The 12,860-nt window shown below is 57.1% G+C and overlaps 4 protein-coding genes across 4 annotated transcripts in view; 2 read left to right on the top strand and 2 right to left on the bottom strand.

The window, feature by feature from the left end:
• Positions 1-340: 340 nt before the first annotated feature.
• On the top strand, positions 341-3,305 carry VDBG_06038 (conserved hypothetical protein; the record flags this gene model as incomplete). The annotated part of the gene is made up of 7 exons (XM_003003550.1): positions 341-433; positions 904-1,740; positions 1,795-1,850; positions 1,929-2,003; positions 2,060-2,256; positions 2,347-2,454; positions 2,584-3,305. 7 exons carry the CDS (start codon positions 341-343, stop codon positions 3,303-3,305), a joined length of 2,088 nt encoding a protein of 695 aa, XP_003003596.1.
• Positions 3,306-4,953: 1,648 nt separating this feature from the next.
• Positions 4,954-5,908, bottom strand: VDBG_06037 (predicted protein; the record flags this gene model as incomplete). The annotated part of the gene is made up of 1 exon (XM_003003549.1): positions 4,954-5,908. The coding sequence occupies one exon, from the start codon at positions 5,906-5,908 to the stop codon at positions 5,069-5,071; it is 840 nt and encodes a 279-aa protein (XP_003003595.1).
• Positions 5,909-10,098: 4,190 nt separating this feature from the next.
• VDBG_06036 (hypothetical protein) lies at positions 10,099-10,459 on the bottom strand (the record flags this gene model as incomplete). The annotated part of the gene is made up of 2 exons (XM_003003548.1): positions 10,099-10,302; positions 10,415-10,459. 2 exons carry the CDS (start codon positions 10,457-10,459, stop codon positions 10,099-10,101), a joined length of 249 nt encoding a protein of 82 aa, XP_003003594.1.
• A 755-nt stretch (positions 10,460-11,214) lies between these two features.
• Positions 11,215-12,860, top strand: part of VDBG_06035 (conserved hypothetical protein) — a gene marked incomplete at both ends in the record, with an annotated part of 3,839 nt that continues 2,193 nt past the window's right edge. Inside the window, 2 exons of the mRNA XM_003003547.1 lie at positions 11,215-12,293; positions 12,381-12,785. Coding sequence (XP_003003593.1) covers positions 11,215-12,293; positions 12,381-12,785 — 1,484 coding nt within the window. The remainder of the gene's footprint in view (positions 12,294-12,380; positions 12,786-12,860) is intronic.

The raw sequence follows: 12,860 nt of genomic DNA, 5'->3' as shown, positions 1-12,860 counted from the left end.
TATCGACATCAGCCACTTCTCACCTTTCTCGGGCAACGACGACAACGACAACGACGACGACGACTTCAGCAGCAACCTGTACTGACTGCATCTATTTTTCGCCTGGCTGAGGCCTGAGCAGCCTGGACCGCATTCCAGGATTTGAGGCAGACTTTCGATGGAGCACATGAGCCATCTGATCGCGGCCGACTTAAGCCCTCCACCGCCTGGTCTAGTATCCTGACCACGCCCAGCTCAACCCGCTACTAACGGAGAATCGCAACGCGTGGAATAAGGCAATCTCCGGAAGGCCAGTATTCAGAGCAGCCGATTCGTCTCTCCCGTCACTATCAGGTGAAAGATGAATGTCGAACCTCCCTCGGCCACCTCGAGTTCTGCCGGGTCGGGCGCACCACCCAGCCAACGCAAGGAAAGAGGTGCCATCGCAGCACAGGTAGGCCCACCCGGAAATCCTGTTGTTTGTTGTCCTATGCAGTTGCGCGCCGACGACAAGCCAATCTCACGGGAGCAGGCTGCTCGCCCTCGGCTGTAGATGGCATGCAGTGTCGTGTCGACTATCGAGTTGGTGCATAATTCCTGAGGTTTGCTAACGGTAACCGGATAGGCCTGCGAAACGTGTCGCAGTAGAAAACAGAAATGTGACGAAGCCCGACCGAAGTGTGGGACGTGCCAAAAGTTCAAACTCGACTGTCGGTATAGGGAACCGCAGCCCACAAAGTAAGTCTGCCTCCCTGCAGGACCTGCAACCCATAGGCGCACACCTCCGGTAGAAGGCCAAAGTCGCTGTGGTTTTTCTCTCAGTCGAGGCGCCGTCTACCTTGATCGCCTTTCGGCCACGGGTACTGACGCTGATCTCCGTCTAGAAAAGACAAAACGTTATCTGAGATTCTAGACCGTCTGAAGCTCATCGAAGGAAAGGTTGACCAACTGGGGTTTCAGCAAGTGCATCCTTCACCATATGAACCCTCGCAGCGCAGCCAAACCCGCCCTGCACCTGCGCAGGCAGGCGGAGGCAGCGGGGACTCTGTACCAACTACAGCCTCCATTCGGCCCTCAGGCCAAACAAGTCCCACGCCGCAAAAGCCTCAGCCTTACAAGTATGTTTCGGCCGTGCATAAGCTTATGGCGTGGCCCGTAGTGCGCCAGGTTCTTGATTCGGGACAGACTGAGATTCCCAATCTCCACGCCGTGATCCAGGATCGTGATCCCCCCCTTGAACTCCTCGAACAGCAAAGAAGCCGGCGAAAGCTGGCCACTGATGGGATGGAGGGTCTCACGATGGATGATAGAGCCTTGCTGGGCCTTCGAGTTGATGCGCATAGAAACCCAACGGTTGTCCGACTATCAGACCTAGACTGGCCCACGGTGGAGAGTCTTTCCAAAGCCTATTTCGACACATTCAACTTCATATACCCGATCATGGACCGACAGGCTTTCAATACGACCATTCTCACCTCTGTTGTCGAAAATGGGTTCAACGAAGGTGTGGCGTCGACCTTGGTGTGCCTGGTCTTTGCCCTTGGCGCGGTTGCCCTCGCAGACTCGCAAAACATGCCATTCATGCGGTACAAGGGACAGATGGGGAGACCGCCAGATCGGGCAGCCGATCGACCGCCGGGGCTGGCTTTTTTCAACGAAGCGAGGAAAAGACTGGGCTTCTCCATGGCAGAGTGCAGCTTGGAGAGCGTGCAGATACACGCTCTGGCCGGACTGTACTACGAAAGCTGCTCGCGACATCTGGTACGAGGCCCCATCCACCAGATCAGCCCTGCGACAGCACTGACGTGGGAATAGGAGTTTTGGCGGATGACCATTTCGGCTTCCATGGCATGCCATGCCTTGATATCTGCGTGAGTCTGATCAGCGGCAGGCCTGGTTATCAAGAAGGAGTGTTTGCCTGGGAAGCTTGACTAATGTATTGATTGCAGGAACCCAGGGGAACTGGAATCACCTCGCCTTGACCTTATCCGCAGAGTATTTTGGCACTGCTCGATCATGGAGACGTGAGAGCAGCCCGTCAACGAAAAGTCGCGCTGGGCGTGTGCTAATTGTGCACCAGATACCTCAACCTGGAATTGGAAATCCCTCTGACAGGGCTCGACAAGCTGGAAGGCAAGGTTGGGCTTCCAGACTTTAGCGGTCCTTTTTGTGAAGCAGACTACCTGGGCAACCAAGAGTCGCGGTTCCAAGAGCACTTTGCATCGCAAATTGTCCTCCGACAACTGTCCGTGGGCTTCCACGACACCATGAGAGATGGTAAGTTTCTGAATTCCTCGCGCTCGCACGAACAAGCCTGTCAGGGCGACACGGATCCAATCCCGATCTGGCTTACCCTGGACCCCGAAGGGGAAAAGGACAGGGGGGCTGCCAATGACGTAGTTCCGGTCAGGAAGCCGTGGTGCGTTACGGGGATGTCGAGTCTGGGCTTTTCCGTCACGGAGACGGGCGTTAGACGTGTGCGAATCGGTCTTAGCGTCAAGACACCTCTGGCCCCATCCACGTGTCGTTCATGTGCCGTTTACAGCGTTTACGGCCCGCTCCATCACCAATGACAGCTTGCTAACCAGGGTCCCTCGTCTACAGCCACCGGCCCCACAGCGCCGCCCATGCCGTTCCCACCTCCCGACCGCCAGACTCAGCCGTCCGAAGGCTCAAACCCGGTGATTACGACCATCAACCACCTAGCATACCAGTTGGATCAGTGGCGTGCCTTGCTGCCCGTGCACCTGCGGTGGAGTGACGGCCAGGCCTCCGCTTTCTCAACACCCATACCTGACCTCTTCACTCAAGGCGGCATGTACCCACCCCAACAGATGCAGGCCATGTTCACTGCCGACATCTCGTCGCCGTCGGCACCGTACCCTTACGCCACGGATGTGCAAGTCGCCATGCTCCGTACCCGGTATTACTACACAAAGTACCTGCTCTACCGACCAGCCATTTACAAGGCCCTCCACCATACCAATATGCTCAGTACCGATGACGCCAAGGCCGTTGCTGAGTGCTTGAAGGCCTCGCTCAAGTGGCCCATCATCATGGCCCCCACCTGTCACCGGAAGCGACTTGTGCCTTGCCTGTTTTTTTGGACGCAAAACCTGCTTGGTGTCCTCATTCTCTTGCACCTTTCACAGCAAGTGCCAGTCCTATCCAACATTCGGGCTCGCTTTTGCGACAACACCTTCGACATGGATGCCACCGATACAGTCAACTTGTCGATTGCCTGGATTCGTGACCTCAAAGACGTTGACGCCACAGCTGAATGGTGCTGGAACGTGCTTCGAGGGATGTACCGCCTGGACGATTAGTCTCGGCAAACGCAAAGACACGTTTGGTCTTGTATCGGTCCACTGACCTCGATTCACTGCCGGCTTTTGTCGTAATTGATGGTGCCCGTCTGACATCATACCCAGGGTAGGGGCTCTCCAACAGGAACAACCTCAAAGACGAGCCGAGCCTCTTTGAAAGCAACACTCCGAGTGTCTCGACATGTGCGGTAAGAAAGAATTACGGATAACAAGGGACGAGGGGGGGTAAGGAGTCACGCTAGATCGGCTGGTTGTTTCCGCGGTGGCGTTTGGTCCTGGTAGGCGTGGTCTCGCATATATAGCAGGATAGGCAAATTCTTTTCCATTCCCTGTTTGCGCGTTAGGGACAAGGTGTGAGCGCAGCACCAAATCACTAGACGGGGGGCGGAGATAGGGTAGGATAGGGGAGGACCAGGAGCTGAAGACCGCGGCAGGGGACAGCATGGTAAAATGTTGTTGCTGGTGGTGGTTCTTCCGATATCCATGTCTTGTAACGTCTTATCAGCGACGTCAAGCCACAATGAATACATCCTATAAGGGAGGCCGTTTGTTTTTCCCTCCATTGTCCGTCCTGCTCGGTATGACCGTTTGGTTTAAGGTGTGGACTTGCATTTGAGTCGGGAGAATTTCTACTCGATCGACTTGCTTCGACACGCAAAAAGAGGGGGGGAAGCCTCCCACCCCTCCCTTTTTTCTGTCCTCCCCTGGATTTTTTGGGACTCATCGGCGTACAGGCCTCCTGTCGGCAAGTAAGCCAAGCCAAGCCAACCTGAGTCGCGCAAACCGGCTCCCCGGATCTCGTCGAGTTCGGAACCTCCCGGCCGTTCAATCCCTGGCCCCGGACGGAGATCGAGCACGCCAGATCGGCAAGGCGCGACGGCAACTTACGCCATTGTGGGTGGATGGAGTTCCCGTTATACCCATGGACGACGAGGTCTGCGCCGCGTAGCCGTTTAGCCGGCTCCGAGGACCCCCAGGACGCTTCTTTCAACTACATCTACATCTCCGGCTTCTCCACGCAGGTTCCCTGTGCTCGTGGCCGGCCCGCTTAAGCTGACGACGGACGCAAACGACTGGGCAATTTCAGCGCAGTGGGCGAACTTGTCATGTTGTATTTCCTTTGCATGCAGCCATGTGCTAAGCAACCCCGGTTCCTGGGGTACAAGGGTGTATTCCCTGCATCTGCGGGTGACAGTCGTTGGAGGCCATACTCGTCTCGGTACCGTTCTGTTGGGCTGACTGACAAGCCAAACCTTCACTTCTTGACCGGTGCCCCCTCCTCGCCTACGGTGGTTGTTTTCCTTGTGCTCCCCCAGCTTGCGAGCGCCTCAACCTCCTCGCCGTCTACCCCGCGCGCGTGCGCGATCGCAGCGCGCCCCTGTCGGTAGTCACGATCATGGCCAGATCTCGGCATTCCGAACTAATACCTATAGCCTGATTCGGATGCCGAGCCACGCCGTTGCTCTGCCGCCCCCGCCCCCTCCTTATCCTTTCTTGCCATTCCTACGATCCTTCAGCTATCGAAGAACACCAGGCTAGTAAACGTGACGCGAACGGCCGTTATTTCATTACTCGTATGCTTTTCCGCGTCCGTATTTGCACCGTTTGAATCTGGCTTTTGTTGCTGAACGTGCGTCCCCGTGTCATTGGTGTGAGCAATGAATTCGTTTCCATCACGGCCCATCTTGTGCGTGTCCTCGGACGATGTCGCTTGCTTCGTCTCCTCTTCAGCCGGTCCAGACTGGCCGGCAGGCAGGTAGGGCTTAGGTTCCCCCTCCCCCCTGCGTGATCCAATCCTCGACCGCCTCGCGGCCTCTCACGACCACAGCTACTAGCACAGCGAACTCATCGACGCTAGACAACCCCACAACGCCGAAGACGCCCGAAAAGTCCATCCGCTCCACCCACCACCAATTTTGCGGCGCATTGCCGAAAGTCGAGGCGCCCTGCCCCTGGCCCGATGCCTCCACCACGGCCCGACGCCACTGTTCCGGCGTCGAAGCACCCCACAACCGGGCCGAGGCAGTGAACGACATGTCCGAGAGCACGGCAGAGCCTGAACCGGGACTGTCGAGTCCGCTCTGGCTGTCGCTGCCGCCGCCAGTCCAAGAGATTATGTCACCAGGGCGGGCATTTGCGTAGACCTCACGGACAATGTGCGACGTAATAACGGTCCGCCGAATCGACTCGGCGAGAAGCCAGCGGCGCCAAGCCAGGCGAAGCTCTTCTTTGCTGAGGCTACGAGAGGTTGCAGACGCTGTGCTCCCGGGAGGGTTGCGGACCGGTGTTGTCTCGGTAGGCCCGGACGGCATGCTGAAGGGAGCGTAGTAAGGGGTGGAACAGGGAAAGATGAGCGGAGGCGGCGGCGAATGCTGTTGTTGATGTCGAGTCTGATATGACTGCTGCTGCTGCTGCTGCTGCTGCGCAAAGGACGGCGGACTTGGCGGTAAACTCCCGCCCGACTCGTCTTGACTGGTGTGGAATACAGCGCCGCCGACACGAGCCTGCAAGGCTGACGTCCAGGCGGCCACGACTGGTTCGACGGCATCAGCGAGGACACGCTGTCGAATATCGCCGTCGAACCATCGTATCAGTTGGTACATGATCAGAGCTTGCAATGCCCCAAGTTGCTCCGGAAGACTCCAGGCGGTCTGGTCAGCATAAAGAAGGGCTGTGGCTTTGGATTCGACAATGCTGAGTATCAGATCACTGTTTTCATCATTTTTGGCAGCATACGCTGCGCAAGCACAGAATGCATCTTGAAGAGTCAGAGGTAATATGCTCTCTGGGCAACCAGTTGAAGAGGGGAGATAGAGAGAGGGGTGGACGAAGGGTGCAAAGCCATTTTGCTTGACCCATCTCTTAGGATAACTGCGGAACTGCTCCGTGCAGTAAAGGACAGCATCTCTGTTGACTGCGCCATTGGGTGGGCTGGAGGACGGGCTGTAGAACAGCGGCGGCCAATGACTATCTGACTCTAGAGTGGAAGTCGCAGAAGAAAGGGTGTTTGGGATGGGCTGCTCATTCGAAACTGGAGGTGTGGCTGCGCTGTTGAGCATGTCGGCAAAGAGATTGAAGTTGGCTGCTGCCACAGTCGCTTCGAGTGAGGGGTAGTGGCAGTCGTCAAGCGCTTTGAGCACACACCTGCCACAACGAGGTAGTCGTTGGTCGCAGCGACGTTTTGCCTGCTGACATGCTGCGCACGCTCGGCGGCGGGTTGATGTCGGTGGCGGGACGGTTGAGGATGATGTTGACTGGGCAGACATGCTGTCGAATCCCCTAACTGTAGGCGTCTCTTCTGGAACAATAACGAGGTTCTTGATGCGGATGATAGCAGCCCGGACGTAGTCGTGCGTCTATTGCTGACTGGAGAAAAAGTTCCGAGTCCGGCCCCAGGACGGAGAATTCGATCGACTTCAGAGATAGGTCTTGTGGCCAAGAATACGCTGGGCGTCCGTCGTATCAGTCGAAGTGTTATGGCGTTGGCGTTGGGTGTAGAGGTAGCAGTGCAAGCTGTGAACGGTTCGCTGATGCTAAGCTTTGCAACAGCGGAACTCCGCCAAGACACTGATGCCCAAGCTTTTCTGCGTTCCGTAATTTTGATCTTCATACACTGACCGGACTTCTGGGTCGGAGGCTACAGAACGATTTGTTCTTGTCGTCACGTCAGGCGGGTTTATGGTATCTTGGCACACACTCCGTAACACCAAGTCGTGTTAGCTAAGATGCGTGTGCAAGGTGGTTTCCAGTACCTCCTTATAAGTCAATTTTCCGGCTCTGGGTTTCGTGCGCTAGGGAAGGAGATAGATCGGGATGTCAACCAATAACCAAAGACGTGACTAGACTTTCGGAGGAAAGCGAGGCGACTACTCATAGCACAACCAAGCTGCGGATACGATGACAAGCGGCTTCTGACCAGGTATTTGACCGTCAGTTAGTAGCCGGAGGAAACTCGTGGTGTCCACGGGATGACTGATGATGATGATGGCAGAGGTGCGGCAAAGTTGGCTTGGACCAGTTCCATGGCCACCCAAGCGTCTGTCAGCCTGAGCCATCGATTTGCAACGGCCCCGGAATATGGGGCCTTGGCCTTTGATATTTGGAATTTGAGAACTAGAACCAAAAGTGGGAGTACGAGGGCGCGCGGGCTGGACCGGGCTGAGGGCATAGCCAGCCAGGGCAGCAGCAGCATGTTTGCGGCATGGCTCATCCATAGGTGCCGTTGTTTTGCAGTGCAAAGCGCCGAAGAAGAGCTCAGTGTTTCCGCCGAGTTGACACTGTCAACCAAACACGGTAATTTCTCTCTGGTCTTCGCAGCAGTAGTGTGATGTGTCAAGCTGCGGGCACTCCGCATACGAGCTAACGTTGAACGTCGTGGCGGCCTCGTAGCAGCCCGTCTCGACGCCCCCTTCTAATGGGGCCCTTGACCGATTCACCAATGCCATAATCTTGACCAAGCACGCCAAAGCCTTGTGATAAGCGAATTTCTCAGCGCCCACCCAGCCTTACAGAAGCGTGACAACATGGTCCACAGTGATTCGAGCTTGCCACTGCTGGTGGTTTTCTCTCAAGTTGTTGCCATGTTGGGTCGCTTCCTTCAATCGGAATGAAGCCATGGGTCATGCTCGTCTCGTCGCGAAGCTTCGTCGTCGTGACAATATCATGTCGAGGCAGCAGCCAGCGTTACTCCCTTCCAGCCCTACGACCCAAACTCAATCCGAAGCTTGTCTCATCGCCGGCCCGAGTAAGCGGTTGGGCCCGACAAACCACCCCTGCAGTGCTGGTCGCTTATTGTGGCCCATCGGCGTTTGTTGACCTGGCTAATGAATCATTTGCAGTGACGTTGTTGAAGCTACCCACGATAGCAGACATGGGGCTTTGCTCTGCACAATGCAACTTGACATGCGTCCACTTCGACCCGTATCTATTCTTGGTAGCAGTCCGTCCAGCCCTCGTCATTCGTGTGCACATGAAAACCAATTGATTTTCGATACGCGACTTTCACGCGCTAGCCAGCTCAACCCGCCGACGATGACCCGCAGACGCGGCCAAGACGTTGGCCATCTGTCGACTGCTCAGGCGATACCTCAAGGCAGCAGTTTCGGAGCCCACCGGAAACACCAGTCGGCAGGACTTGACCCGGACCGGATGGCCTTCTCTGACTCAAGGTACGTCGGTCGGACTGACATTATCGGGACGGCAGGGGCCCCCGCAATGGACCATGGGCGTCCCGTGGGTTCTGCTGCCGGGGTAGGTCGTCGGATCTGATAACGCTGGCCGGCGCTGCGTATTCATGTAGGAGTCTCTGGAGCCTACCAATTAATCCATACGCTATGGCGGGCTGGCCAGGCACCCGCCAGGCGGCGCGGCTAAGGTTTCCCCGTCCCGCTGGACACTGTGGGTGCGAGATGTGACGGAGCGACTTCTGGGAAGCGAGAGCGAGGGCATGCTGGCCAATTCCACTCGCTTCATCCGCAGCGTCCATTTTCTCCTGCCAATCCCCGTTAGCGCATTGCCCCTAGATTCGTATCTAGGGTTGATGCAAAGGCGGTGACAGTGGCAATGACGATGCAGAACCGCCGACTACCGTCTTGGCTGTGTTCGCATCAACGTGCATGATATTCACGCGGACCATTGTCCAGGAGGCGAGAATCGGAGTTCCGTCCCACAAATCTCGATATAGAGACACGATGATCAGGGCAGGGCACCGAGATCCCCGGAGCAACGTCCAAAAGTAACAGAATCAGCGGCGACCGGTAGTCGGGAGTGCTGGTCCATGTCCGAGCTGTGAGCTGCCGGGCAAGACAATGTCCCGACAGAGGAGACATTGTCCATTGTCTCGATGGCAACGCAGACAGGGAGGGCCGCTTGTCGCGTCTCGTAGCAGCGTGTAATGAGGTATTGGTCCACATGCTGTCCAGATATGGCCAGATTCCCCAGATAGGCAGACAGGGCACTATGGGAGGCACGTCATGTCGCTGATCGCAAGTAAGGGGGAAACAAAAGGGGTCCATTGTCTCCCGTCCCGTTGCGTCGATCATCATCTGATTAGAGATCGATAGTTCAAGTGGCAGGAGATGAGAAGGTGGAATGGCGTAGCGCTGTCGACGCCAGTTGACTGGACGGGTGGGAGAGTGTCGGCGCGCGTGGCGGTGACAGCGTCTCGACCGTGACGGAACCAAGCCTGCCCGTTGCGTGGAAGATGCCATGACATGGAGGAGATAAAATCAAAGACGGCGCTTCGATGCCTTCTCTGCTCTCACTTACCCACGCGTTCGTGCACCAGGCAACAAGGATGGATGATCTGTGTGTGGGTTTGGATCAGAGGGATGGCCAGAACACCAAGTTAATTAGGTACGGTACCTAATCAGTGGAGGGTACCTGGTGCCTGCCTTGGTAAGACACTTGGGGCCTGGGCTGCCGACAAATCAGTACGTTCAGGGGCGCTGACCAACCTGATGGACCCACATGGGTCACTGGTGTGATTTGTGCCAATCAAACCAGACCGAGACTGGCGTCTTCTAAGCCACTAGCACGGGATCCTTGCCTTGCCAGATCCCAACTTTGCTAGGTGCACTTGTCCTAAGTGGGCAAGGTCCACGTCTTGCCCCTTTCTGCTCGACGCTTCCAACCCTCCACAGCACAGAAAGCAAAGCGAACGTGAGCGCCGTGCCGAACTAGGAAGCGCCAGAACATTTCACATACCTTCAACAGTTGCTGAAGAAATGCAGGTTGGGGACACATGCCGACGGGCAGGCTGCAGCGTGTGTCGCGTGGTAGCCTTTCTCTTAGTCTACTGACCTACACGGACAGTGCTGCTTCTGCTGCCCTGGCCATCGGGTTCTTCATGGACACCGCCGTTGCTTGGAGCTGACGACGACGACATTTCGGGGACCCGAGTTCCGACAATGCTCCCGACAAGACCGTTGACCACCCCAGTCGCCATCGCCGTCCTGACCAAGGAACCAGAGCCGCAAGTGGCAGGCTGTGGGGATTCCTATGCGAGCATTGCATTGTCAAAAGGGGCGGGCGGCCTGCTTCGTTGCCGACCCATAAAGAGCCCTGCCACCATCGAAAGGGTCCCCGACCTCCTGACGGCTCGAACGTACCATGTACATGTACTGCATACCCTTGACGCGCTCTCTCGCGTTCATCGGGCCAGATCCATCCACCAGACCCGTTCACCAAGAGCAGGCGCAGTGACGCTTCGTTCCGGTCTAGCCACCACTGTGAGCTAGGTTGGCCTGCCGAGGACATGGGTGTTTCGTCCGAAGAGAGAGGAAGAGAACGGGAGGAAGGAGAAAAACAAACCTTTCACAACTGATACCTCGACAAGACTGGTTGCCGTTGTGAAACGAAACGATGTCAGGGTCAAAGGGGTGCTCATGACAGGTGTTCGTCCGGCTTTGACGTGTATCAGATTCAAAGGCTCACCCTCCCACCCCCCTCTTCTTCGTGGGTACCTGGGGCTTTGAGTTGAAGCGCCGGCGCCAGCGCCCGTGGCGGCGCCAACCAGCCAGCTAAACGTGCTCGATGTGCTTGATTGTGCATCGCCAAGCGACCATGCAACACGCACGACAAAGGGGCATGGGACAGACGACGAGTTGGGGTTGTTTGCATTGCGCCCATTCACGATCTGGCCCAGCCACGACGGAAATTTACAGCAGACCCAAAATGGTCGACAGGGCCGCCGCCAACGCCGCTTCCCCGCCCCTTCAGCCTCTCAGAAGCACTGGAAGGGCAGAGCATCTTGAGGGGGGGCCTTAGGGGGGCGGGGGGGGGCAGCCACCTGTGAGCGTGAGCCCTGAGCATGAGCACTGACTGGGAGCAACCAGGATCACTGCCTCAACAAGGCACGAACCCCTGCCACGAGCAGAGACGGCAGGCCCCCCCGCTAACGCAAGGTACCATGTCTTACATGCCGCTCTATGCGCCTACCATTGGCCACCAACAGGCCGCCATGGCCTTTGCCAGTCGTCGAAGGGGTAAGCTGGGGACCATGCGCGCCGTCCACTGGCTGGGGCCGCTGGCCTCAAGGGGAAGCGGGTCGACGGGATATGGCCTTTTCTGTCCATTCGCAGTTCGCAATCCTCGCAATCCCACCCTGCGCCCCTGCTGCCGCGCCCAGAGGTGTCCACCACGCCTGCCCCCAATGGCCCCGACTCACCGACATCGAAGGACTTCTTTCCCTCTTTCGCTCGTCGATGGACAGCTGACCTCCTCGCTTCCTCCTCCGCGTGAGATAAGCCCAAGCCCGACCCTAGGGCCAGCCAAAGGTAGAGCCAGAGCCAGAGTGCCAGGTCGAACATCATCTCGCTCCCAGACGCCCCTGACTATCATGCCCGACATGGACCTTGAACCAACGAGACTTGTTCTCCCTCGCGATTTCCACGACAGCGAAAGTGAGAGCGACACTGTCGACACTTTGGATCTGCTAGGAGGATACACAGATGCTCCTGAGACACAACACGCTTCACCTTCACCCCATCCCGATCCCCTGGTCCCGCGCGGCCGTCACCCGCTACCAGTACCCGTCCACCACCAGCACCAGCAGCAGCACTACCACTACCACTACCACCACAACCACACAGACGTCCAGCAGCGAGGCAAGCATACCTCCCACGCCCACGCCTCTTACATTGCGCACTCGCCCATCACGGCGCCGCCCTCTGCCGCCAGCTCCCGCCAGCCCTCACCCGGTCACGCCCGCTCCCACACGACGCCTGTCGTAGGCACACCCAAGATCAACATCATCAAGAGGAAACCGCTTTCCTCGACCGCCTCGCCCCTAGCCACCCGCTTCTCCGAAGGCGCTGCCACCCTCAGCATTCACCTGCCCAAGCCCGAGACGCGATTCTCGAGAGCCTACTCTGTCGACAGCCCCACGCTCTACGAGTACCCGGCCGCAGCCTTGGAACATTCGCTAGCTCCTATCATCCTCGACTCCTTCCCGACCGTGCCCACTACTCTACCGCACGAGAAGCCGCCGTAGGTCTTCCGCCGTGCGCCTGGTATTGGTCCGACCACGGGCCAGTTGCTATTGGCAAACAAATTCTAACTTGTTTCTTCCAATAGGACACCAACAAACACCGACCGTGCTGAAGAGGACGACGACGGGCCACACCCTTTGACGCGAAACACTCCCAGCAACAACCTGGCTTCCCCTCAAACGAGAACTTCAGACGACCTGCCGCAACATGCCAGACTGACCAACAACGTCACGCAAAACCCACACTCGTTCGACGCACCTTTGCTACCAAACGCGACCAAGGCGGACACCACAGACAGCGAGTCAGAGTCGGCATACAGTCTTTACTCTAATGATAATCGTACCATGTCCATCATCGCACCAAAACCAACACCACCACACCTCAACCTGGACAAGGTCGAAAGAAATAGTCACATATCCACGCCACCAACAACTGCCATCGACTCGAGCAGACTGCCCGAAATCAACAAGCCATTACCTAAATCCCCCGGGTCAACAAAATTCGGAAGCCTTTTCGGCTGGGCCATCTCACCCCTCGCCGTCTACCACCGGAATTCTCATCCCTA

This window comes from Verticillium alfalfae, genomic scaffold (assembly GCF_000150825.1).
Source record: "Verticillium alfalfae VaMs.102 supercont1.7 genomic scaffold, whole genome shotgun sequence".
Classification (NCBI taxonomy): Eukaryota; Fungi; Ascomycota; class Sordariomycetes; order Glomerellales; family Plectosphaerellaceae; genus Verticillium; species Verticillium alfalfae.
The sequence above is the reverse complement of the archived record's forward strand: the minus strand, read 5'-3'. Positions and strand labels throughout refer to the sequence as shown.